The sequence below is a fragment of the Epinephelus moara genome, chromosome 18, assembly GCF_006386435.1.
Source record: "Epinephelus moara isolate mb chromosome 18, YSFRI_EMoa_1.0, whole genome shotgun sequence".
NCBI classification, from domain to species: Eukaryota; Metazoa; Chordata; class Actinopteri; order Perciformes; family Serranidae; genus Epinephelus; species Epinephelus moara.
This window is the reverse complement of record NC_065523.1, coordinates 16,689,397-16,713,873: the sequence shown is the minus strand read 5'-3', so window position 1 is coordinate 16,713,873 and position 24,477 is coordinate 16,689,397. Positions and strand designations below refer to the sequence as shown.

The 24,477-nt window shown below is 40.9% G+C and overlaps 2 protein-coding genes across 3 annotated transcripts in view; both read left to right on the top strand.

Annotated features, from left to right (window-relative positions):
• Nucleotides 1-2,960: 2,960 nt before the first annotated feature.
• On the top strand, nucleotides 2,961-13,291 carry kat2a (K(lysine) acetyltransferase 2A). The gene is made up of 18 exons (XM_050068390.1): nucleotides 2,961-3,333; nucleotides 3,664-3,787; nucleotides 3,944-4,089; nucleotides 4,233-4,322; nucleotides 4,617-4,798; nucleotides 4,913-5,104; nucleotides 5,780-5,886; nucleotides 6,864-6,968; nucleotides 7,214-7,350; nucleotides 7,453-7,661; nucleotides 7,733-7,859; nucleotides 9,045-9,155; nucleotides 9,242-9,385; nucleotides 9,484-9,598; nucleotides 9,677-9,713; nucleotides 10,021-10,084; nucleotides 10,165-10,249; nucleotides 10,970-13,291. The coding sequence occupies exons 1-18, from the start codon at nucleotides 3,109-3,111 to the stop codon at nucleotides 11,161-11,163; spliced, it is 2,394 nt and encodes a 797-aa protein (XP_049924347.1). The 5' UTR covers nucleotides 2,961-3,108; the 3' UTR covers nucleotides 11,164-13,291.
• A 2,762-nt stretch (nucleotides 13,292-16,053) lies between these two features.
• Nucleotides 16,054-24,477, top strand: part of dhx58 (DEXH (Asp-Glu-X-His) box polypeptide 58) — a 20,254-nt gene continuing 11,830 nt past the window's right edge. The window contains exons 1-12 of one of the 2 annotated variants that reach the window (XM_050068391.1): nucleotides 16,054-16,209; nucleotides 16,431-16,621; nucleotides 16,752-16,956; nucleotides 17,103-17,293; nucleotides 17,406-17,519; nucleotides 19,646-19,778; nucleotides 21,237-21,419; nucleotides 21,538-21,788; nucleotides 21,899-22,210; nucleotides 22,300-22,490; nucleotides 22,598-22,691; nucleotides 22,789-23,518. In XM_050068391.1, coding sequence (XP_049924348.1) covers nucleotides 16,445-16,621; nucleotides 16,752-16,956; nucleotides 17,103-17,293; nucleotides 17,406-17,519; nucleotides 19,646-19,778; nucleotides 21,237-21,419; nucleotides 21,538-21,788; nucleotides 21,899-22,210; nucleotides 22,300-22,490; nucleotides 22,598-22,691; nucleotides 22,789-22,977 — 2,040 coding nt within the window. In that variant the 5' untranslated portion in view covers nucleotides 16,054-16,209; nucleotides 16,431-16,444 and the 3' untranslated portion in view covers nucleotides 22,978-23,518. Of the gene's footprint in view, nucleotides 16,210-16,430; nucleotides 16,622-16,751; nucleotides 16,957-17,102; nucleotides 17,294-17,405; nucleotides 17,520-19,645; nucleotides 19,779-21,236; nucleotides 21,420-21,537; nucleotides 21,789-21,898; nucleotides 22,211-22,299; nucleotides 22,491-22,597; nucleotides 22,692-22,788; nucleotides 23,519-24,477 lie in introns of those variants that run through there. The other variant, XM_050068393.1, reaches the window with a different exon arrangement.

The following is a 24,477-nucleotide window of genomic DNA, read 5'->3' as shown; positions in this document are numbered from 1 at the left end:
CATAAAGAGTTTTAGGTGTAGTTGTCTGTGACAGTCTGTTGTCTGTCTCTATTTATTAGATCTTTTCCGGTTACTGCCAATGGATACCTTATTTTGAAAAGTCCGAACCAGAAGTGATAGTACTGTCTGCATTGACACTGCTTTGATGAATTTAATATGTTGCAGTTCATGACTATGACCACTGGAGGGCAGTGAACGCTCATAATTTTAAATAGACTCAAATCTACTGTTATCTCCACCGAGTGGCGACTTTATTTACTCATGATTATAAACTCCTTTAATGGTAGCTCTGCCAGTTCAGTACATGATTATTAAATCTGCCAGTGAGCATCTTATAACATGTAGCTAGAAGTGTAGTTACACACTGTAACCACTGGAGGGCAGTGTACGCTCATGAAGACAACCACCGAACTTACAACTACACGAGACTCAAGGTAACAAATACATTACAATTAGTCTAGATTGCCCTTTTCTTTAAGATATTACATACATACTACCCCTGTAATACATTATCACATAAATGTTAAGAGGATATTTCTCCCACGTATTCTTTATGTAAAACAAAAATTTAATCTTATTCTATCAGTGTGCTGACTCTCAGGCAAATATGTTGCTTTCAAGTACACTTGAAATGCTGATGCACCCGAACATTATTTAATATCAATTGCTCTGTGATGCAGTTTAGGTCGTAGGCTGTTTTGTGTTGAATCGTATTAAAATGATAAAAAATATTCAAGCCTATTACCTTTAAAAAAATGACTGCAGTATTTCTAATATTCTGCAAACTGGTAATTTACAAAGGTAATATTTATTGCAGGGTTGTTAATTCCGATTACATGAGGTAGAGGTTCATATTCTTCAATAACAAAATGAACGTTCGTAATGCAGATATAGACACATATATATATATGGCATGACACCAGTATTGATGCCTGTAATTAATATCAATAATCAGAATTATTATTATTATATTATCACGATCAATTGTTATTAATATCGATATCACTCCTTACGTATGAGTTTTAGTCGTCGTTGTTGTCTTTGACAGTAATTGCTAAAAAAAAAAAAAAAAAAGTCATTAATTAGCTCGTTTTCCGGTTACTTCATCCAATGTGTACTTTATTTTGAAAAGTCATAACAGGAAGTGATAGTACTGTCTGCATTGACGCTACTTTGATGAAGTTAATATGTTGCAGTTCGTGACTTTGACCACTGGAGGGCAGTGACCGCGCATGGTTTTAAATAGACTAGAATCTAGTGTCATCTCCACCGAGTGGCGACTTTATTTACTCATGATTATAAACTTACTTATAAACTTCATGGTAACTCTACCAATTTGAACACATTTGTTATAAAATGCCAGTGAACATCTTATAACATACTGTAGCTAGAGGTGTAGTTACACACTGTAACCACTGGAGGGCAGTGAACGCTCATGAAGACAACCACCGAACTTCCAATTACAGAGAATCAAGGAAACAAATACATTACAATTAGCCTAGATTGCCTTTTCCGTTAAGATATTACATAAATACTACCCATGTAACACATTATTACATAAATTAACAGAGGATATTTCTCCAATATATCCTTTATGTAAAACAAAAACTGAATCTTACTCTATCAGTGTGCTGACTCTAAGGCAGACATGTTGCTTTCAAGTACACTTGAAATGTTATAATGTTATGCCCAAACATTATTTAATATCAGCTCTTCTGTGTTGCAAGTTAGGTCATGGGTTGTTTTGTGGTGAATTTTTATTAAAGTTTAACAAATATTTAAGCGTATTGCCTTTAAGAAAAAGAAAAAAAAAAGACTGCAGTATTTCTTATATTCTGCCTACTGGTAAGTTGCTATGGTAATATTTATTGCAGGGTTGTTAATTTGAATCCATTATGTAATGCAGATATACACGCATATATATGACATAGCACCATGATTGATACCTGTAATTAATATCAATAGTCAGAAATATTATTATTGTTATTGTAATTATATTAATATCGATATCACTCCTTACATATAGAGTTCAGTTGTAGTTGTAGCTGTACTTGTCTGTGACAATAACTGCTAAAAAAAATAATAATAATTTATTAGCTCGTTTTCAAATTATTTTGAAAAGTCGTAACCGGAAGTGCTAGTACTGTTTGCATTGACGCTACTTTGACGAAGTTAATATGTTGCAGTTCATAACTTTGACCACTGGAGGGCAGTGAACGCGCATGATTTTAAAAAGACTCGACTCTTTGTCATCTCCACCGAGTGGCGATTTTATGTATTTAGGATTATAAACTTACGGTAATTCTACCAGTTCAGTACATAATTATTAAATTTGCCACAGTGAACATCTTATAATGTGCTGTAGCCAAGGGCAGTGAACGTTTTAGTTTTAGTTCTATATTTTATGTTCTTTTCTGTTATGATTTTTATTGTTGTTTCACTATGTTAAAATGATAATGTTTTAATGTCTAAAAATAATAATTCAAAGCACTCAATGACACCTTACAAGACACAGTTAAAAAACAAAAAAAGCGGTAACCTTAATGTATCCATAGATCATAAAATCAAACAATCCTGTATTATACAATATAAGTTAATAAAATGACTAGACAAAAATCAAATTATAAATATTCGGTGCAACACCACCATAATTAAATCAGAAATAAAATATATATCCGTCTGTACATGATTATTTGAAATATGATCAATTTAGAGACCTTCAAAATAATACCTAAAAATTTGGCAGAATGTAGTGACTGTATAGGTTTATATGGGTGATAAGTTAAAACGTCGATGGGACGATGCCTCTTTCGTAATGTTTCCTAAATTGGGGATTTTTAATTGTGTAATAGAAAGTATCTTTATATTTCTGTTGTGAAAGGTTGACACCGTGTCGAAAAGTCTGACTCGAGCGTGAAAACACTTGTGCGCGGTCTTTGCATCATTTTTGTCTGTTTTAAACACTTGTGCTTTACGGGAAAATCTAAAAGAAAAGTCATAATACTAATAATAAAGTGATGCGGTCCCGTTAAACCACATTTTGCCGACAGTCCGTGAAGGCAGCATATGAGGTAAACGAGAGCAGAGGAAGAGAGTAACAGCGTGGACATGTCGGACCCGGCGGCGCAGGCCTTACAACCCCGGCTTCTCCAAGCCCAGTCTGCTGGGTCAGCTGGGTCCAGTACTGCCGCGACAGGCTCCGGGTCGGGGAACAGTGACCCGGCCAGACCGGGACTTAGCCAGCAACAGCGCGCAAGCCAGAAGAAAGCCCAAGTGCGAGCTTTCCCACGGGCGAAGAAGCTTGAGAAACTTGGCGTATTCTCCGCATGCAAGGTAGCTAGCTTAGCTAGCCAAAGTTCACCACAACAAAGCTTTGCTCGGGTACTATTAGCATTAGTGTATGAGGGGGAGCAAATGGTAGCACAGTCAAGGTACTGCAAACAAAAACACAAACAAATAGCGTAATAACCTGACGTAATGGTTAACTTTTGTAGCTAGCTAGCTAGACTCCCGGGCACTTGTATTATGCACATTAAACCTTTAAATATGGATGCATTACCAGCTAGCTGAATTTAACTGTTAAGTCATTCACTGACGTTTAAAAGCAGCAGCTGGGTCACTGTTAAAGTCGCTTTATTTGCTGTTATGTCTGCTTATTCTCAGGCTAGTGACACATGCAAGTGCAATGGATGGAAAAACCCAAATCCACCATCAGCCACACGTATGGACCTGCAGCAGCAAGCAGCCAGCCTGAGCGAGCCGTGCCGCAGCTGTGGACATGCTCTGGGTACAAACTAACCAGCCTCCATACATTCACCACAGCTTGTCACCCAACAGCAGATAAAGCTATAGTGCAGGGACTTGTTGTTACCCACTGGTGTTTGGCACCTAATATGCTTGTATTCTGACTTTAATGTGATTGTATTTGATGCCTTGCTTGCAGCTGATCATGTGTCCCACTTGGAGAATGTGTCTGAGGATGAGATTAACAGGCTGCTGGGGATGGTGGTGGACGTGGAGAACCTTTTCATGTCCGTGCACAAAGAAGAGGACACTGACACCAAACAGGTCTACTTCTACCTATTCAAGGTAAGCAAAGGTGTATCTTACATCAGTGTAACAGGTACAGACCTTCCAATAATCGTGAGTCCATGTGCATGCTACTTTTATGATTTAGCGCATCATTATTCAACAATCAATATTATTTTTTGTCTCTACCCTTTTTCCCATAGCTGCTGAGGAAATGCATCCTGCAGATGAGCCAGCCAGTCGTAGAGGGATCCCTTGGAAGTCCACCCTTTGAAAAGCCCAACATTGAGCAGGTGAACATGATACTTGAAATGACTTGTAGCTTACAAGTCATTTCTTGATGTTTAGCAGTCGCTGAAAAAGCAACAGGATTATACCGCCTGTCTCTGAAGATAAATATGCTTGCCATATGTTTCTTGTGCCTTCTGTTCTTGTTAGTTTTGTAATGTGGCAGTAGGTGTGGCCCTGTGTGCACAACCTGAGAAAAAACATTTTGGAAGACAAACAATCCTTGCTGCACTGTCACATTTCACATTCATCTTACTCTGCCTCTTTTTCTTTATCTTTTGTTTCCTATTATACCAAAGGGGGTTTTGAATTTTGTTCAGTACAAGTTCAGCCACCTTGCACCGAAGGAAAGGCAGACCATGTTTGAGCTGTCAAAGATGTTCCTCTTGTGCCTAAATTACTGGAAGCTGGAGACACCAACGCAGTACCGCCAGCGCACCCAGAAAGATGATGGGACGGCATATAAGGTGGACTACACCAGGTGTGTGGATGTGGTGTTGTTAAAGAAAGCAGGGACATGATTTTACTTGTTTGATTTCTATGTTGTAAGCTGATATCTGTTTGTACAATAACTGTGTTTCCTCATGGCTTCCAGGTGGCTGTGCTACTGCCATGTCCCCCAGAGTAACGACAGCCTACCACGCTATGAAACCACTCACGTGTTCGGCCGCAGCTTGCTCAAGTCCATCTTCACTGTAACCCGACGCCAGCTCCTGGAGAAGTTCAGAGTGGAGAAGGACAAACTGCTACCAGAGAAACGCACACTCATCCTCACACACTTTCCCAAGTAAGAGCAGACACTCCCGAAACAGTGTGTGTGTGTGTGTGTGTGTGTGTGTGTGTGTGTGTGTGTGTGTGTGCGCGCGCGCTTTACTGATGGCTGAAAAATATTTAGATTTAATGTTTAATCCCATTTCTTGGTGTAGTTACTTCTTTCACTAGGAGAAATCAAAATATCATTGTCTTCGTTGTTGTTGCACATGTATTTCTAGAAATGCTGATGCAAACAGAATCTCTGCTTCAGCTGATGTGTTGGAAAAGGTCAGATATTCGTATCATCTCATCACTGTACTGCTACACAAGGTTATTTTGGACTTGTATTTATGCACGAGCATAATGTGTCCCACTCAAACAGTATAAATTGCTAGATAAAAAGGTCATGTTCCATGCTCGTATTATTATCAAAGCACAAAGACTTAATTTATAACATAAAATTGTAAAAATGCTCACAAGTTATTTGAAAATGGAGGATAACAAGTCGTAATGTAGTTGTAGTAAAAACTACAGTAGGATTCCCTAGCACAAACAAAATAGGTGTCTTTAGTCTAATGTTTTTCAGTTTATAGGTTATATATTATTACTGTAGCTCCTCTTTAACAGCAAGGGGACTCTAACTTTGCTATCTTATCAGCTTCTGTTCAAAACTGCTTTTGAAATACCATTTTTCACTAACTGTCACCAGGTTTTTGTCCATGCTGGAGGAGGAAATCTATGGCGAGAATTCACCCATCTGGGAGGCTGACTTCACCATGCCCGCCTCCGACGGCACACAGCTGGGGCATCAGACAGGTGAGGCGGGTGTTCAGTGTTAGGGTCATTAAGCTAGGATATTTTTAGTCAGATGGGACCAGACAGTCATATCAAATCACAACATTGTGTGATTCAGCTTTCGGACTTAATTTATAACAACTGTTATAAACAATAAGCTCTGTTCGCAAATCATCAATCAGGACACTTGTCCATGGGACTGTAAACACTGCTGTTCTCAAGCTATCATTAACTATGGCTTTAAAAACACAGATGTGAAACAGAGTAGAGACTGTGAATGTGAAGGATAACTCTTTATTCATCTGCAGATGTTGCAACATGCAAAAGAAACTGGGTAAATGAGTAGAAAACAGACTATGAGGAGATAAAACACAGAATAAATTCAAGAAATGACATTCATAAGCTTTATACCTTGCAATGCCGTTGGTCGTTTAAAGGATTTGTGCATTAGGCAAATATATAGCTGCATCATATATGCTCAGTAAAGCCTGTACTTCACTGTCAGTTCTTTTTTTGTCATTACAGGCTGTTGTTTGTATTATGTCTTTATGGCTGACAGGTTTTTGAAATATGGCTGTTACTGTTGCTGCATTAGCTCACAATACACTTATGTCACTCATACTTCCTCTTGTGCTGGGAGAGTATCGACACTGAAATAGGAGCTAAAAAAGTCCCTTAAAACAGCGTTCTTAGAACTACAGTCGTTCCTAGATCTTGTCGGTGCGGACACAACAAAAAGGAGGATTCTTAGAACAATGAAGAAGTTTTTCCAGTCTGAAAACATCTTCTATGAAATGGTCAAGTCTAAAAGTGCGACTCCGAGAGCCTAATTCAGGTGGTTATTATAATTTAAGAGTCATAGAGTAGTATTACAGCTCATGTAATATACATAACATAACATAACTCTAGTTATATAGGTATAATGATGAATATACTATACATAAAAATATGTGCAAGTATCATTGCTTGTATTTATCTGCACGTGTCTCTTGTTGCAGTGATCAGTCCTGCTGCAGTCTCTGGCTCCCCCGCTCTGCCCAAAGGTCTGAATAGCATCTCCTCTCTGGGCAGCATGGACACTGGAGGTGCAGAGCCCATCACAGGTCTGTCAAGTCTGCTCTTTGGCCCTCCAGTAATTCTCTACCACACCCTGAGTAGCTACAGTGGTACCTCACAAGCGTCTCACACATTTAAAAGACTCTTTGGAGAGCTGTGTTAGATTGAAAGCCTCTGTAAACCCAACACTCTGCATGGTGCTGTGGCTAACAAACGCCTCTGATGGCTCTGAGATCATTGTTAGCTGTCTCCTGTCATTGCTCTGATCTGAGTAATGTCGCTGTCTGTTCAGGAGAGAAACGTAAACTTCCAGAGGCTCTGACCCTGGAGGATGCCAAGCGGATCCGTGTGATGGGAGACATTCCTATGGAGCTGGTCAATGAAGTCATGATGACAATTACTGACCCTGCTGCGATGCTCGGACCAGAGGTAAGTCGTTCAAGCCAAGGTGATTTGTAGAGGGGGGAAAAGATCTGACTTTATTGCAAATTGTAACTGTAGTTCTCACAGTTTTTATGTTTATATTGCTAGACTAATTTGCTGACGCCAAACGCTGCCCGTGATGAGACCGCCAGGCTGGAGGAGAGGCGGGGGATCATAGAGTTCCACGTCATCGGGAACTCGCTTTCCCAAAAGTCCAACAAGAAGATCCTGATGTGGCTGGTTGGCCTGCAGAATGTTTTCTCTCATCAATTACCTCGCATGCCCAAAGAGTACATCACACGACTGGTGTTTGACCCGTAAGTAGAAGTTCTTATGCCACAGGTCATTGGATGCCTGTGCACCGCTCATGTGTCTATAACTTTCACAGGAAGCACAAGACCCTAGCCCTTATCAAAGATGGCCGCGTCATCGGAGGCATCTGTTTTAGGATGTTTCCCACTCAGGGCTTCACGGAGATCGTCTTCTGTGCCGTCACATCCAACGAGCAAGTCAAGGTACAGAATAACTATTGACTCTGTTGAGAGTTGTGGTGGTCCAAATAGACATAAGGGTGCTCGTCAACACTTTCATTTGTAGCAGCTCCTTTAGCAGGCTTTTACCCCAGGTATTAAGCTGTCATAAGAGAGAACTCTTAGTTTGGAACATATGGCAACATTTAGGAGGTCTCATTTGAGCTCTGAGTTTCAGAGTCGTTAAGGTCACATGCGAGTTATTGACTCACCTGGCCATCATGTGGGTCGGGATGGGTCCAGGTGTGAGTGGGTGTTGAGATGCCTGGGGAGGGATCTCAGGACTGCAACAGCTGGTCAGCGGCTCACATTTGACCTTAACGATACTGTAAGGGTTCTCACCCACACAGGGTTTAAAGCCTAAGGCTCCCCACCAGTCAGTTAGAACTGAAGAAGCCTCTCGGATGAGAGCTGAATGTCTTCAAGAGACTCAAGCAAGTCCAGTTGCCGAAGATGTAGCACTTAGAATTACCATGCCCTGGACTGAAAATCTTCACCAACACGAGGCAACTGGTGGACTTCCTGCAAATAGTAGTCAGAGATGCCTAATATGTACTCTCAGAAGTAGCCATGGTGCATCGTAATGACTCTTCATAAAAACCAGCAATTTGTCCTTTGATGCTTTGTTACATTTTTGTCATGATTTCTAGTATTCCTCACAGTGTGGTGCAGATTTTTGCCTGGTGTGTGAGGAAATGTGGATGTGGAACAGGGGTTGTAGGGCAAGCTGTCCAGCGTGAGTGCACAAAAGTAGTGGAATGAAAGTAGAGCTTAGATTCTCTGGCCGGGCCGGGACCCCCACCCCTCTGACGGGTCCAGGCCGGGCCCTTGGGGGTTGCAATTCACACATACAGAAAGAGAGAGGGGAGGGGGGCCTAGAGATAAGTGGGAGGGACAGCGGCTTTCCGTGCCTCCAAAAAATATGCCCTATTCATTCAGTGTTTACCCAACACGCTCAATACATGGACATGCAATGACAAATTGTCATTAACTTATTACGTTATAAAAAACGATGAAAATATGGACTTTTGTTAAAAGATGTGTTGATTGCTCTGTTCTAAAGAAAGAAATAACTTACTTTCTCCAGATATTTTTTTGCATATGGAAAGATAAGAATAGTATGGAGATGCCTTTGTGACATTGTCTTTTCTCTGGTCTTTTTAATGTCAGGGCTACGGTACCCACCTGATGAACCACCTGAAGGAGTACCACATCAAACACAGCATTCTCTATTTCCTCACTTATGCTGACGAGTACGCCATTGGCTACTTCAAAAAGCAGGTACTGCAGGCATGATTTGTGCATTAGCTCTGCCCCTGTCCTCTCCCTCCATCTTGTCCTTTCAGTAATTTGGTCTCTCCTCGCAGGGTTTTTCCAAAGACATCAAAGTGCCGAAGAGTCGATACCTTGGATACATCAAAGACTACGAGGGAGCGACCCTCATGGAGTGTGAGCTGAACCCGAGAATCCCCTACACTGAGCTCTCTCATATCATTAAAAGACAGAAGGAGGTGTGTGAGGCTGAGATCTTTGCATTAAAGCCAAAACATGTTTTCTGCTGTGAATCTGTGTGTTTTCAATAATCGCATAATCTTACATGTCATGACAGATTATTAAGAAGCTGATTGAGAGGAAACAGAGTCAGATCAGGAAGGTTTACCCAGGACTCACCTGCTTCAAAGAGGGCGTACGACAGATCCCAGTGGAGAGCATCCCAGGCATAAGTGAGTGTTAGGTCAGTGCACAATGGAAACGTATTAAAAATTAGTATTATCCTAAATTTACATGTCTTTTTCTTCCAGGAGAGACTGGCTGGAAACCCAGTAACAAGGACAAAGGGTGAGCTTTGAGCATATATTATACAACTCAGTGTTGTTGTGTTCTTGCTGATGTGTCTATTTTAATGCAACCACAGGGGAGCGCCAGTAAGTCAGACATTTACACGTTCTACACATAATGGCTTTGATATTTTTTTTATGTTTGTGTCACAGTGACACTTTGCAGTTAATAGGTTATAGATAAAAGTCCAATGTGCCCCTGTTACAAACTGTCTCATTTAGACACCTGTTTTTTTTCCTTCTCCAGTCCAAGTTTAATCAATATTTTACTCATACTTTACTTATTTGTCATTCCACATGTTTTGCAGGAAAGAGGTGAAGGATCCTGACGTGTTATACAACATGTTGAAGAACCTCTTGGCCCAGATAAAGGTATGGGTCACCTGTTAACCCCAGATGGAAACACACACTAACAAGAACAAGGACTAAACAGGACTTTATCTTGTCAACAGACTCATCCTGATGCCTGGCCCTTCATGGAACCTGTGAAAAAGTCAGAGGCTCCAGATTACTATGAGATCATCCGCTTTCCCATCGGTGAGCGAGCATCTCTTATTACATTTAGTTCCTGTCCTCATACTGTCTGTCTGTCTGTTTGAAAACCTGTATTCACCCTCTGTCTGAAATGCTCCATTTTAACACCAGTCTGAAAACGCCCAGTCTGCTCTGATTGGTCAGCATTTCCAGGTCTTCCGTATCTCGGCATCTCTGCACCGTCATTGCAGGAGGGGAACGACTGTAACAGGGTGTAATGGCACTTTCTACTGTGAAAAATCCCCAATAAAAGTTTCTGACCCAGTCTTCACAACTTGACATGTTCCAGCAGGAATATGATCTGAAATTGAGGAGCAATGAACAACTTGGGCTACCAAGATCATGTTTCCTGGAGGTTAGCATATTGCTACATGTAGCAGTGTAGGCTGCATAATGTATATACTGGAAGTAATGTATCTGGAGCAGATTACCATATTAAAAAATCCATCATGAGCTGGTGTCAGGTTGTCTTGAAAGTAGAAAAGAAGTTGGAGCAGTATGGAGAATGGTCAGAAACCTGAGGTTTTGCTCAAAGTGATTACTTTTACACACCTTTACCTCATCATTTGAAACTTCAGCCATGTTTGATATGAACATCCAACACTGTAACATTATGTGTATAACAGAAAATAAGGAAAAGCACCACTTAATGTCACGCAACCTGGTCTTTAGATTATCATTAAGTCACATTGAGCATTGTCTTCTCCATTTTTGGCTCCACAGACCTGAAGACAATGACAGAGAGACTGAAGAATAGATACTATGTGACCAAGAAGCTTTTCATTGCCGACCTGCAGCGAATCATCGTCAACTGTCGCGAGTACAACCCTCCAGACAGCGAGTACTGCAAGAGTGCCAACACCTTGGAGAAGTTCTTCTACTTCAAATTAAAAGATGGAGGCCTGATCGAGAAATGAACTCTGAACTAATCACTGATTTCTCAACAGACGGGGGGTGGCTTTCACACACCAAGATGACAATGAAAACATCGCTAGCTATTGTCGTATCTGAGTTAATACAAGGGTATGTACATGACTGAAACATTTTACAAGGGAATTGTTGGGCTTGAAGAAACATAAGAGAAGGTTGTTTGGAAATATCAGACCATGTTGAGCATTACAAAGTGTCAAAATAGCATTAACCTCTCCCCTTTTAAGTTGTCATCTTCTCTTTTCCAGCACTCAGTGGGTCAATACTCTGCATATACCTGTTTCATTAAGTGTACCAAAGTTATAGGTCCAAGTTATAACAATGCCACACTTTCCACCATTATTTATAGTATGATTGACCTTTGTCACATTAAATGACATTTGTTCATTCCAGTTTGCTTAAAACTTGTCACTTGAGCTGACGTATATGTAGTGTAGAGTTCTTTCACAAAAAACTGGACCTCGGGACCTAAAGCCACGTTGCCTTCCGTTACTGACAGACACTTGAACATCCCAGCCATCTTCATGGGTATAAAGATAAACGTTGTTTGAGGGGTGAAGTCCTCAAAACACTTGGCGCTGAAAGATGGGTAGTTCTTTGACTCTTGAGTAGTCTTGAAACAATTTGATTAGTTGATTGGTGAAAAAAGTAACTGAAACAATTGTTAGTTGTTAATGAAGTGCGAATACCGAATACCATTTGCTGGTATTAGCTCCAGTGTGTATTGAATATCTGAATATTTTTTGACTGTTGATCAGAAAAGATAAAACTATTTATCATTTAGGCTGTAGCAACATTATTTAACTTTCTTTATCATAAACAAATGATCAAAAACATCACAGATTAATCAATACTAAAAATCCGTTTTGCAGCCCTACTCTTGAGTGGTTGGAGACACTGCTAGTGATGGACTGGGCATCAAATATTTCCAGCACTTGAGTGCTAAAAAAATAATTTTCCCAATCGTTGCCTTCAAGAAAACTGTTGTTTTCATGTTGACAACAACATAGCAGATGCTTATTTATACAGAAAATATGATACATGCTGTTTATACATCATTTTCAACTGGCAGGGTTTTATTCCAAACCGTGTAGGATGAGGTCACACAGTAGTGTAGCTTTTATCATGCTTGCAGGTGATACTGTAGTTGTTGGCATTGATTTGTTCTGTTGCTAGACTTTGTAGTACAGTCACTTCTGCACACATATGCTAAGTAGTATATTTAGTGTACAGCCACATTATTTTGTGGTGGTCACAGGTTTACTGGATAGTTTATATTGATAAGATGGAAACATGGCGGGGGCAGCTAACCAGCAGTCCTCATAGTGATTCTGGACTTGTGAAGAGAAGATAGCTGGTTTATTTATCACACCATACACAAGCTGTAGTGGGTGTTAATGCATGGCGGGCAGTTTACAGTTTGAATTCAGAAAAACCATCAAGCTCTAAGCCACAGTTGTTGCAGGTTTTTTTTTTGTGGTTTTTTTACAGTGTTACAAACACTGTAATGTTTGTTCAGCGGTCAGTGTCAAACAGATTGCTTCCTGAGACACATCCACTTCTTGTATGGGAAGTAACTGTCCACTGCTGGTTTAGCCTGCTTGTTGAATGTTCCATTGACTTGTGTATATGTGCGTGTGAGCGTGTGTTTATTTTGTACTTGAATCATGACTAGCTTTGAATTACTGAAGTGATGTCAGTGTTGCATTATTCAGGGTTGTCTATTGCGTATTTCTCCCTCAATCTACCTATGCTGCATTTCAGATTTTCTTAAAAAGGTCAGTCTGAGTGAACTTTCCACCTGTTTGAGGATGGCTACTGTCTCTAGTTATGGTATAAATGCCATTTACTGTAACTGTAATACTGTTCATGACAATAAAGGTTTTTTTTTTTTTTTTTTAAATAAACAAAAGGTGTGAACTGGAGTCACTTGTGCTCGACTGCAGTCAGAACTGAATCAAGATTCTGGGGATTTCAGACAAAAGACAAGGCAACTTTTCACATGATACTGCTGCGATATCCAATAAATGACAGACGTCACAGAGTTAACAGAAGTAACAATAATTCCATGTTTAACTAGAGGGGCACCTGGAAAGCGCGTACCTCCACCAATAGTCCAGTCTTCTATGATATGCAGATCTGCAAGTGTGACCACTATAGGTCTATGTCTGGACATATTTCCAAAACTATTAGAATGATGTCAAAATATGGTTGTGCCTGGCTGAGGCCTCATCAACTTGCTCTGCATTTGGGTACTTTAAAATTGTGGTCAGTATTATTGCTGGTCTTAACTTTTCCTCTTTTGCAGACAATTTACATTTGGATGTTAGCAAGAGTGTAATCAGTAGCATAGTACTTAACTTTCATAGCCACACCGTAGTTTGAGAAATAGTGTTGCAATTGTACTGGTTCTCCCATGAAACCACTGTCCCTGAGCGCACCATGAGAACTGCTTTCTGTATCAAGTTTGAGCAACTATTTCTACCACCACAACTACTACTGGTACTCCTGAATGTGGATTGTGATGGGAGTCATTGTATTTTACAACCATCTACTAGATTTAAAGATGTATAGCATTTATTCTGCTCAGACTGAATGCCCTGTCTCGCAATGTTATTGGAAGTGAAACATAACTAGTGTATTCGCACCGTGATTCAGATCCAGTCATTACTACACAGGTGTGCCTTTGGATGGTCATGATAAAAGGCCACTCTAAAATGTGCAGATTAATCACATAACAAAATGTCACAAATGCTGCAAGTTTTGAGAGAGCTGACTGTAGCAATGTCCACCAGAGCTGTTGCCCATTAACTGAATGTTTATTTCACGACTATAAGATGTTGTCACCCTGAATTTGGCCGTACATCCAACCAGTCTGTTATGATGACAAACTGCTCTCAGGTCAAGACCCTGGTGAGGGTGGTGAGCATGCAGATGAGCTGCTGGATGTGGAGGTCCTAAGCTGGTGTGGCTACGTGTGATCTGTGGTTGGATGTACTGCCAAATTAACAAAAACGGCATTGGTGGCCGCTTATGGTAGCGAAATGAGCATTAAGTTCATTAGAGTGACCATTCCGAGGCAAACACGTGTAGTACTGATGCTGTTTAATCAACGTCTTGATATGTCACACCTGTAAGTTGCATGCATTATCTAAGTGCTCATTTACACAGATTTTAACAAATTTTAAGACTTACATTGACTAGATGCTACATGTTTGTGTTGGAGGAGGAAAGCATTATGACTTATATAGGACTAGAAACTGCCTGTAGTAGGTTGCCACTTCAAAATAATTTACACCAATTTGTCCCTTAAAATCTCAGTGTATATGTTTTTTTACCTTAAAAAGTGGACCAGAAAGTGCATCTATAGCCAAGTACTGCAGGAACTTATGATGGTGCACCTCTGTAAAATGTTCTATTTAGTGCCAAAAAGTAATTCTCCTTTCCCTGTATTGGGAGTGTGCAGCAGCTGGCTTTAGGTTTTGTTTTACTGACGGATGAAACAAAAAGCAACAAGCAGGACCCATTGAGGGTGTGCTGCACACAAAACCTGACAATGTTAGTGGTGGCCTCTCCCTTTCCAGTTATGAAAAAAATACCTCAACTGTAAGCCACATACTTAAAGTGTAAAATAAATCTAGGATTGCATGTGGCTAGATTATAAAGGTTTTATGAAAAACATACTTATTCTGAGTGTAGCTCCAGCTTCCTCTGTCACTGCAAGATGGAGGCCAGCTGTTGATCCTCCAGAGCCTCCCTCAGTAGGGCCGTTCTGTGGACAGAGTGCACAGAGGTTTTACTTTTGTTTCTCTGCTCAAACAGCTGATCATTGCAACACACAGAGCCACCTAAAACCACAGAGTGAATGTTGAGTGCTGTTTGCATCACTTGAACAGGCAAATTAAAGTTAATACTGTATATGCATACTTGATGAATGTTTCTATAGGTCCTGTGATTCACCTTGTGCACTTCCAGGGATAACCCCAGAATTTATTATATGTATTGAATGTAGCATATTTATCTTCTTCTTTTTTATTACTCTGTAACTTCACCCATCTTTTTATACATAAGTAGAGGTTATTCATCCAATATGGCACAGTGTGTTTTTCCCCCCAATTTATTATTTTTCATTGGTCCTGTGATCCTCCTTGTGCTCAGCTTTTTACACAGGTGTGCAGGTAGTTAAGAACAGAGTGTATTGTAACCTTAGCATGTATTTTTCCTGCTTATATAGGGGCATCATTATGTATAGAACTTATGAACATGTCGTCAGATTATTGATATTATTTATTTTTGTGCATTTGGTTATTCCTTATTACTTTATCACTCTTGGAAACATTGGTAATGCCAAAATGTCAGCTAATTTGATAAAGTTAATGCTGCATATCTGTAACTTTACAGTGACTCTGCTTTTTATCAAGTTGTAACACTTGTTAGGTCCTTTATTATTTACCATTATCAGTGCGGCTCCACCTGAAGTTCCAGTGTTTACCTAAGTCCTGCAAAACATTGACTGGCATCCAAAATTAATAAGTTGCTGAATAACTAGAGGGCAGAAAACCAGTTAAATGAGTTGCTGTTAAAACAGTAATGGGGATTTCCTGCATTAGCACCGGCAACAACTGTAGGTTTTGTTTTCCTGATGTAATGAAAAGCAAGCGGGGCCCAGTAAGGGTGCATGCAAAGGACGTTTCAATCACTCTACAAAAAGACCTCAGCTGGGAGCCACTCGCATTGTCAACACATAAGATATAAATATAGACTTAGACCTGGCTTTATCAAACGCAGGGTGGTGATAGTCCTATTTTATGTCAGTGTAGTTGAGGCTTCCCCAGTCACTGCAGAATGAGGACTATTGGTTGTCCCTCTGGTGCCTCCCTCAGTAGGGCCATTTGTCTGAGTGCAAGGGGTGGTTACTTTCGTTTTCCTGTCTCTGCATCACACAGCTGATCCCAACAGGATTTAAAACCCCAACATTGTCCTGTGTGCTGGCATTGGACAAGGAAAAGCTGAAAACTTCACACAGCTGACTGGTGAGTTATTACAGACTGACTTCTTATCAGCTTCATGATAAATGATACTGTACAATGATTCAGCATGCATGTCTCACGGAGTGCTTGTTTGTTGTCTCTCAAGAACTTTACCCTGATCTAGCCAGACTTTATGGTGTCAGTAATTACAGTTGAGATATACTGGTATGATCTAATGTGCCATTCTCTCTTCCTCTTTGTAATTGTGATGTGTTGTCAAACAGGAGAAAAGTGCAGGATGGCAGATTTTAAGCTGTTTGAATACCAGGAAGAGGTGGTTGAAAGAGCTCTTCGGAGAGAGAACATAATCATTTGGCTGCCGACAGGAGGTGGAAAGACCCGTGCTGCTGTGTATGTGGCCAAAAACCACTTAGAGACCACACCACAGGCAAAAGTGATGGTCCTGGTAAACAAGGTACACAAAATACACACATACGACAGGACAGGATAATTTATATCATAATAACAATAAAAAGACAGTATATTTTTACAACTAGTATCGTCAGACATAATGTGTTTTTTTTATGTGTTTTTCTATACTGTAGGTTCACCTTGTGGATCAACATTACAACAAAGAGTTCAAGCCTTACCTGGGCCATGACTACACCTTGACGCCAGTCAGTGGAGAGAGTGAGGAAAAGGACTTCTTTGGGAAAGTGGTGCAGGACTCAGACGTGATCATCTGCACAGCACAGATCTTGTATAATGCTCTGACTAATGAGGAGGAGTCCAAACATGTCGAGCTCTCAGGTCAGTAAAAGCAAGCCTAAACATCCATAATTATACTGTTGTTATGACATGGTGAGTTGATGTGGAACCTGGAATGGAGATAGAGATTTTCTAATGTAGTCACAAATAGAGACTGTAACCTCGATGCATTTCCTGGTTCCTTACAGATATTACTCTACTGATAATCGATGAGTGTCACCACACCCACAAGGACACAGTCTACAACAAGGTGATGGCATGCTATGTGGAGAAAAAGTTGAAAGGAGAACGACCATTGCCACAGATCCTGGGTCTGACTGCATCACCGGGGACAGGGGGCGCAAGGATCCTGGAAACTGCTGTGGAGCATGTACTGCAGGTCAGGGCGGGTTTACCTATTTACCTTTGGGATTTTACTGAATTTGTCACTAACATGAGCTAGTTTGTCTGATCTCCCACAAGTCTCTTCTTCCTCATTATCACCCTCTCAGATTTGTGCCAACATGGACTCGGCCATAGTTTCAACTAAAAAGTCTATCTCCGAGCTGAAGAAGAAAGTACCCAGACCAATCAAGACGTTTGTCATTGTGGAAAAAAGGCTTGAAGTAGGCCACTGTTTTTTCTTGTCCTCTTTTATAGGGCCAGTGTGTAGGATTTACTAGCATTAGCCATGAGGTTGCACATTGCGACCAACTGAATCTCCCTCTCCTCACAACTCCCTTTCCAAGTGGAAATTCAGAAGTCGGAATACCTAAAGTGGCCTTCAGTGTAAAAATGTGAAAGGCTGTCACTCGAGCCAGTGTTTGGTTTGTCCATTCTGGGCTACTGTAGAAACATGACAGTGTAACATGGAGAGCTCCATGGAAGAGGGCACACTCTCTACCAATAGGTATTGCTGCAGCTGGAGCAGCTTTGTGACCCACCCACCAGCCACACAATTTGCTCACCATACCAACACGTCAATCCACTATCAGCCCCCTTCACCCCTTGGTCTGGAAATGGAAGCCCTGAAGAAAATGCTGAGTTAGCATTTAGCTAGCTATGAAGTGTAGGTTAAAAGAGAGGGGGTTCAGTACATGGAAGGTACAAATATGAATGTGTATGTGTAATTCAACTCCATACCATCTCGTATTATCTTTTGGGGGGCCATCTTGTTAGTTATAGAGTGAGTAACATCTACATGCATAATGAATAACGAAATGGATTATTGCTACATTTGGCCTCATAATTATTCACTACAACTGCACGATGTAGCAGGGTTCAAATAACCATTGGGTTGGGTTTGTCTTGTACTGGTGGGCGCTTTCTGTAGGGGTGTGTTGTGCAGACTCTGAACGGCTCCCTATGCTCCCTATGTAGATATGAAGGACTCATTCCAAGCTAACTAAAACACAGTTAAAGATTAAAGCCGCTACAAGGAACTTTTAACTGGATATGCAAAAGTCTCTCGTTTCTGCTGATGTCTGTGCGTGACCTACAACAGCAATTGAGACCATCGGTGTGAAGATAAGCTATTTCTATGTAGTGTATATCCATACCTTTAGGAAACTGTCTCCAGGTCCGCCCCAGGTCGCTTCCAGGACGAAATGATTTACGGCACTCAGACGGCACACGTCATCTTACCTAGCTGCTTACATTTATAGTGACTCTTAAAAATAGTCGCTATTCCTCCTCCTCGACCCGACGTCCGCGGGGAGTTAAAATAGCAGCAATCATCGGGTAAAAGTTCTGTGAAAGCACTGGACTCACCAACAGTCAGCCACGTCTCAGTCACACAGAGAAATCCAATCCTCAGGAAGTCAGGAAATCCTTCAGGATAAACATTTTGTTCACTAGCGATCTAGCATTTACCAGCCCAATCCTGGCAGGAGCCGGCGGGTCCATGGCGTTAGCTGTCCAGGGAGCCACACACAGAGGCCGCAGGTTGAGAGCAGGGGCCGCGGAGCTGGAACACCTCATCCGAGCCGATAACAGGTACCAGCCAGGCGTCGACAGGGTCCAGCGAGTGCCGAGAAATAAAAAGGCGAGGCACCGCTCCATACTCAGTCCAAGAAGTCGTGGAAGTGCTCGCAAAACAGGCCTTCAGCCTTACCAGCCGACCGCTGCGTTTACCCCGGTGGCGGTGGCGTTTACGCCGGAGAGGTGGAGCCGGGGCGCGGCAGAGGTGAGCTGGGATCGGGGGCAAAGTTTTCCCGTCTTGTTGTTTCATTCATCCCCAAGACAAACACATGCGCGAGCCAGGTAAGCGTCTTTACGACAATACGCGCTAGAGCTCATGGGAAATGTAGGTTTCATTCCAGCAAAACACTACCGCTTTTGTCCACAGGGTCGCCAAAATCAACTCAAAATGAAAGTTCCTTGTAGGGGCTTTAAAGATTAAAGTCCCACAGATTGGCACACACCTGAATGTGTGAAATTTGTTCTCTGCATTTGACCCATCCCCTGAGGGAGCGGTGAGCAGCAGCAGTGCCACACTCGGGAATCATGTGGTGATCTAACCCCCCTTAGTTTCTTAGTTTCAGGTGATTATACACCAATGAAAACATAATTATGGATCTTATTTTCCAAGAGAGCCCCCCGTATCCAACCCACTGGTCCTTTAAAGTGTTAAAACCGCTATTTTTAGATTTAAAAAAAGGAAAATCTAAATAAACACAGATTCTGTGTAGACATAAAATATATAATATAATCACATAAAAACTTTACATGTATTTAATAGTTTTTCTTCTAGGATCCATTCGGGGATCATCTGAAGCGCATGATGCAGATGATCCATGACCACATGGATCTTCCTTCAGACTTCAGACTGAGAGAGTGTGGCACACAAGAGTATGAAGCAGATGTGGTGATACTACACCAGCAAGGTAAGATCACTTTCTTTTTTGATCCTGTACTGTCATATTGTGTTCACTGTATTTTCCAGATATTAAATTGCTTCAGTGTGGTGTTCCTCAAGGAAGCTGCCTGGGGCCCCTTCTATACTCTATTTTCGTTAATGATTTGCCGTATGTATTAAAAAATGTTGATTTGGCCATGTATGCTGATGATACAACCATGTATGCATCTGCAGAGACCTCTGAGCAAGTAAATGAGTTGCTTCAACAAAAGTTAATGTTGGTTTCAAAGTGGGTGAAAGAAAACAAGTTAAAGTTAAATGTTTCTAAGACTAAATGTATTCTATTGGGCTCTAATTATGCTCTTAGATCAAATCAAACATTGAGCCTTTCTGCGCAGGCTGCTGATATTGATCAGGTGAAGGAAGCCAAATTACTGGGCTTAATTATAGACGAAACACTATCATGGTCTACTCACATTAAAAATATAGTGACGAAAATGAGTATAGGAATCTCCAGCATCAGAAGGTGCGCTCACTTTTTTACTGATACAACAGTTAGAATGGCTGTACAGTCCTTAGTTTTGTCCCATCTGGACTATTGCTTAACTGTCTGGTCTAGTGCATCAAAACGAGATCTCCAACATGCTCAAAATAGAGCTGCATGCCTCATACTTCAATGCTCGATTAGAACAAATGTCATTGTAATGCATGCCAGGCTTTTGTGGATGACGGTAGAGAGTGGCATACAACCTTATTTTGTGTTTGAAGAACATTTGTATTTTGTGTAAACCTTTGAGTCTGTTTTCAGACCTACTACCAACTGCTGATAAACATGGCCATACATGAAGAAATTATGTTTCGTCCAGTTTGATGTTTTCACCACTGGCAATGATACTGTTATTTTTACATGACCCCTAGTTATGCTGAGGCAGATCTCTCTTGGTCACAAATAAATATTTTTGTATAAGACACATACTTTGGCTTTGGTATAAATACATATATCATATTTCTAAAATACATATACCAACATGTACCATATGTTTGTATACCTTTTGTATACATATTCTTGTATACCCCGTTTACCTCCTGTTTTTTGTATACCTCCTGTTTGATGTCGAAGCAGATCTCTCTGGGTCATATACACCTCTTAATTGAGAGGCTACTTGTATTATATTTAACATTGTATTTCATTTTCCTTGTTTTTTCTAAACAAGTGAATGATATGCACTGAGGTTTTTTTTTTTGTTAACTGCTCTGATTGAACTGCACAATTTTTTTTTTTGGTGTTAGTTTATGTTTCTATGTGGACCCCAGGAAAATAGTCTTCACTATGGTGACAACTAATGGGGATCCGTTTACAATAAACAAATGAATAAATAAACTTGTAATTGCAAGGAGAACAAATTTGAGGAAAATGAAATGCAAATGAAATGTGATGGGGAAGCAATGCTTTGGGTGATGCTCATACATGATTTGCGTATATCAGGAATCAGACAGAAAAACAGACTGTTGGCAGCATGTGCACTCCACCTCAGACAGTACAATGACGCCCTGCTCATTAATGACACTCTGCGGATGATGGATGCTTATCACTCCTTGGAGGATTTCTACAACAAGCCCACCACAAAACTTGATGCAACAGACGACTTCCTAGAGGCACTTTTCCAAGGTTCGAATCCAGAAATATTAATTACTTTATATGTTTGGCCACGTGATTTTTATTTATGTTAAGCTTATAATTTTTCACCATGCAAGCATTAATAAATCTGACTGTTACTTTTACACAGAGAATCAGGTGGAGCTGAAGACACTGGCAAGAGATTCTCGCTATGAGAACCCAAAGATGGGCAAACTTGAGAGCACTCTGCTAGAACAGTTTGGTCCAGGTGTGGAATCAAGGGGGATCCTCTTCAGTAAAACCCGTAAAAGCACCCACTGTCTGAATGACTGGGTCCTCACTAATGAAGCCTTACAGGGAGCTGGCATCAAGCCAGCCATCCTCACTGGAGCTGGCAACGGTATATATTGCATGACACAGGTGTGTTCATGTACAATCTATGAGTTTTAAGTTAATGCAGTTCAGTGACAACTTATCTATGGATGTGATTCTGACTTGTATGACGTATTCTTTACATGCTTTCCTTAAAGGGTAAGCAACTGGAGACCATCAGCAATTTCCTCCAGGGTAAACTCAACCTCCTGATCTCCACCAGTGTGGCTGAAGAGGGCCTTGATATCCCTGAATGCAACCTGGTGGTACGCTATGGACTGCTTACAAATGAGATTGCCCAGCAGCAGGCCATCGGACGTGCCCGAGCAAAAGACAGTCAGTATTCGGTGGTTGCCCAGTCAGGGGGACGGGAATTGCGACGGGAGCTCATCAATGAAGATCTGGAAGAGCTGACTGGAAAAGCCATCGCTAAGGTCCAAGATATGAGCCTTCAGGAATTTCGCACAAAGGTGAGGTTGCGTTAGTCTGTCCATCTTCATCCTTTACTCTCACTGCTTAGTGTTTCTACCATCACCCTTTTATTCTTCTTTGTCTCCAGATATCTGAGCTACAAGAGGAGGCAGTTAATGGCAGAAAAATTGCAGAGAGCCGCAAAACAGAGAAGAGGAGTCGCAACACAGCTGCTAGTGTCCAGCTTTTGTGTCAAAACTGTTTCAGGTCTGTGGCCTCTGGCAGTGACATTAAACTTCTTGAAAAGGCACACTACGTCAACATCAATCCTGAGTTTAGGTGAGTTTAACTCTTTGTGGTGTTACAGTTCATGCAAAAGTATATTCAGTCCAAAATCCCTACAGAATGCTTTCACTGTTTTAATTGTGACTTATCTTTGCTCTCAGGAATCTCTACAAAGTTGGTGAGCAGGTGATGCTAAAAAGGAAATTCCAGGACTGGGAGCCTGGGCGTACAGTCAGCTGTAGAAACTGCAACAAGGTACAGTGGTCCCTCTGCCAAATATTAATGTAAAATTCAGGCAAAGACCGCTCAAGACAGTTCATCAACACAGTTGTATTCTTCTTCAAATTCACAGGACTGGGGATATGAGATGAAGTACAAGAAAGCTGCCGTGCTGCCCAATCTAGCCATTAAGAACTTGGCCCTGCAGACCCCTGATGGCAGGACGACGTCTGTGAAGAAGTGGAAGGATGTCCCTTTCACTGTTGACGACTTCAGCTTTGATGACTACTGCCAAGACAACTTCCCTGACCTCTTTGACTGAGACGCCACCACAAAGCTTTGTGTGGGTTCTTTGCTACTTCAAGTTTTTTTTAATCCGTTTTTGTCATTCCTGTCTGTTGCTGTTAGTTTCTCTGTGCTCATTTACAGAGAGCATCACTGTATGGTTCGAGGTGCTTATATATGAACACAGGCTTTTTAAAATGCACTCTTCATGTGCTCGCATTAATTGGTGCTGCCGGGACAGTGAGGCAGCAGTGTGCTAAAACCCATTACGCATCGATGATGCTTGTGGACAGTTCCTCTGCTTCATCTCAAGTCAAGCACAGAAACAAAGCCCACAATGAACTCTGCTGTAACATGAACCTTAAGCATCACGAACACTCGACATGTCATCACGAAGAGGATTCCTTAGGAACTTTAGATATTTTAAGATGCTTTTAATTGGCAAGCAAATTTTTACAGTAGATCCAGTAATATATACTGTACATGTACGTGTGTCTGTGAAAATCTCAAATCAAAATGTAAATATTTAAATGTTTTACAGGATACAGGTACTTTAGTTTTTGGCTGATTTTATGCTGTTACTTTATATATTTTACAAAAACTAATAATATAAATGAACTTAACTAAAATTGACTGAAATTTAAATAAACACTCCTCTTGAAATACCTAACAGATATTCTTGAATTACTCTGCCTTCATTCACCACTAGATGTCAATGTTGGTTAGACAATCAAGTCGGACACCATTTCTCTACCACAGACTTGCTCGTAAACATGAGGTTGAGGAAGATGAATCTGTAACTCTCACACTCACCAAACTTTGCTGAGCCACCCTTGACCAAAGCAGGAATGGAATGCTTTTACTTCAAATTAAAAGATGGAGGTCTGATCAAGAAATGAACTCAAAATTAATCACAGATTTCCCAAAAGACGAGGGGTGGCTTTCACACACCAAGATGACAATGACAACATCGCTAGCTATTGTCATATTTGAGATAATACAAGGGTATGTACATGACTGAAACATTTTACAAGGGAATTGTTGGGCTTGAAGAAACGTAAGAGAGGGTTGTTTGGAAATATCAGACCATGTTGAGCATTACAAAGTGTCAAAATAGCATTAACCTCTCCCCTTTAAGTTGTCATCTTCTCTTTTCCAGCACTCAGTGGGTCAATACTCTGTATATACCTGTTTCATTAAGTGTACCAAAGTTATAGGTCCAAGTTATAACAATGCCACACTTTCCACCATTATTTATAGTATGATTAACCTTTGTCACATTAAATGACATTTGTTCATTCCAGTTTGCTTAAAACTCGAGCTGACGTATATGTAGTGTAGAGTTCTTTCACAAAAAACTGGACCTCGGGACCTAAAGCCACGTTGCCTTCCGTTACTGACAGACACTTGAACATCCCAGCCATCTTCATGGGTATAAAGATAAACGTTGTTTGAGGGGTGAAGTCCTCAAAACACTTGGCGCTGAAAGATGGGTAGTTCTTTGACTCTTGAGTAGTCTTGAAACAATTTGATTAGT

What these genes read in the sequence shown, in the direction of transcription:
- kat2a (XM_050068390.1), top strand. Translation starts at nt 3,109, where the DNA reads ATGTCGGACCCGGCGGCGCAGGCCTTACAACCCCGGCTTCTCCAAGCC. An exon ending in TTGGCTACTTCAAAAAGCAG is followed by an intron (nt 9,156 to 9,241) that starts GTACTGCAGGCA and finishes CTCTCCTCGCAG; the next exon opens with GGTTTTTCCAAAGACATCAA. An exon ending in ACCTCTTGGCCCAGATAAAG is followed by an intron (nt 10,085 to 10,164) that starts GTATGGGTCACC and finishes TCTTGTCAACAG; the next exon opens with ACTCATCCTGATGCCTGGCC.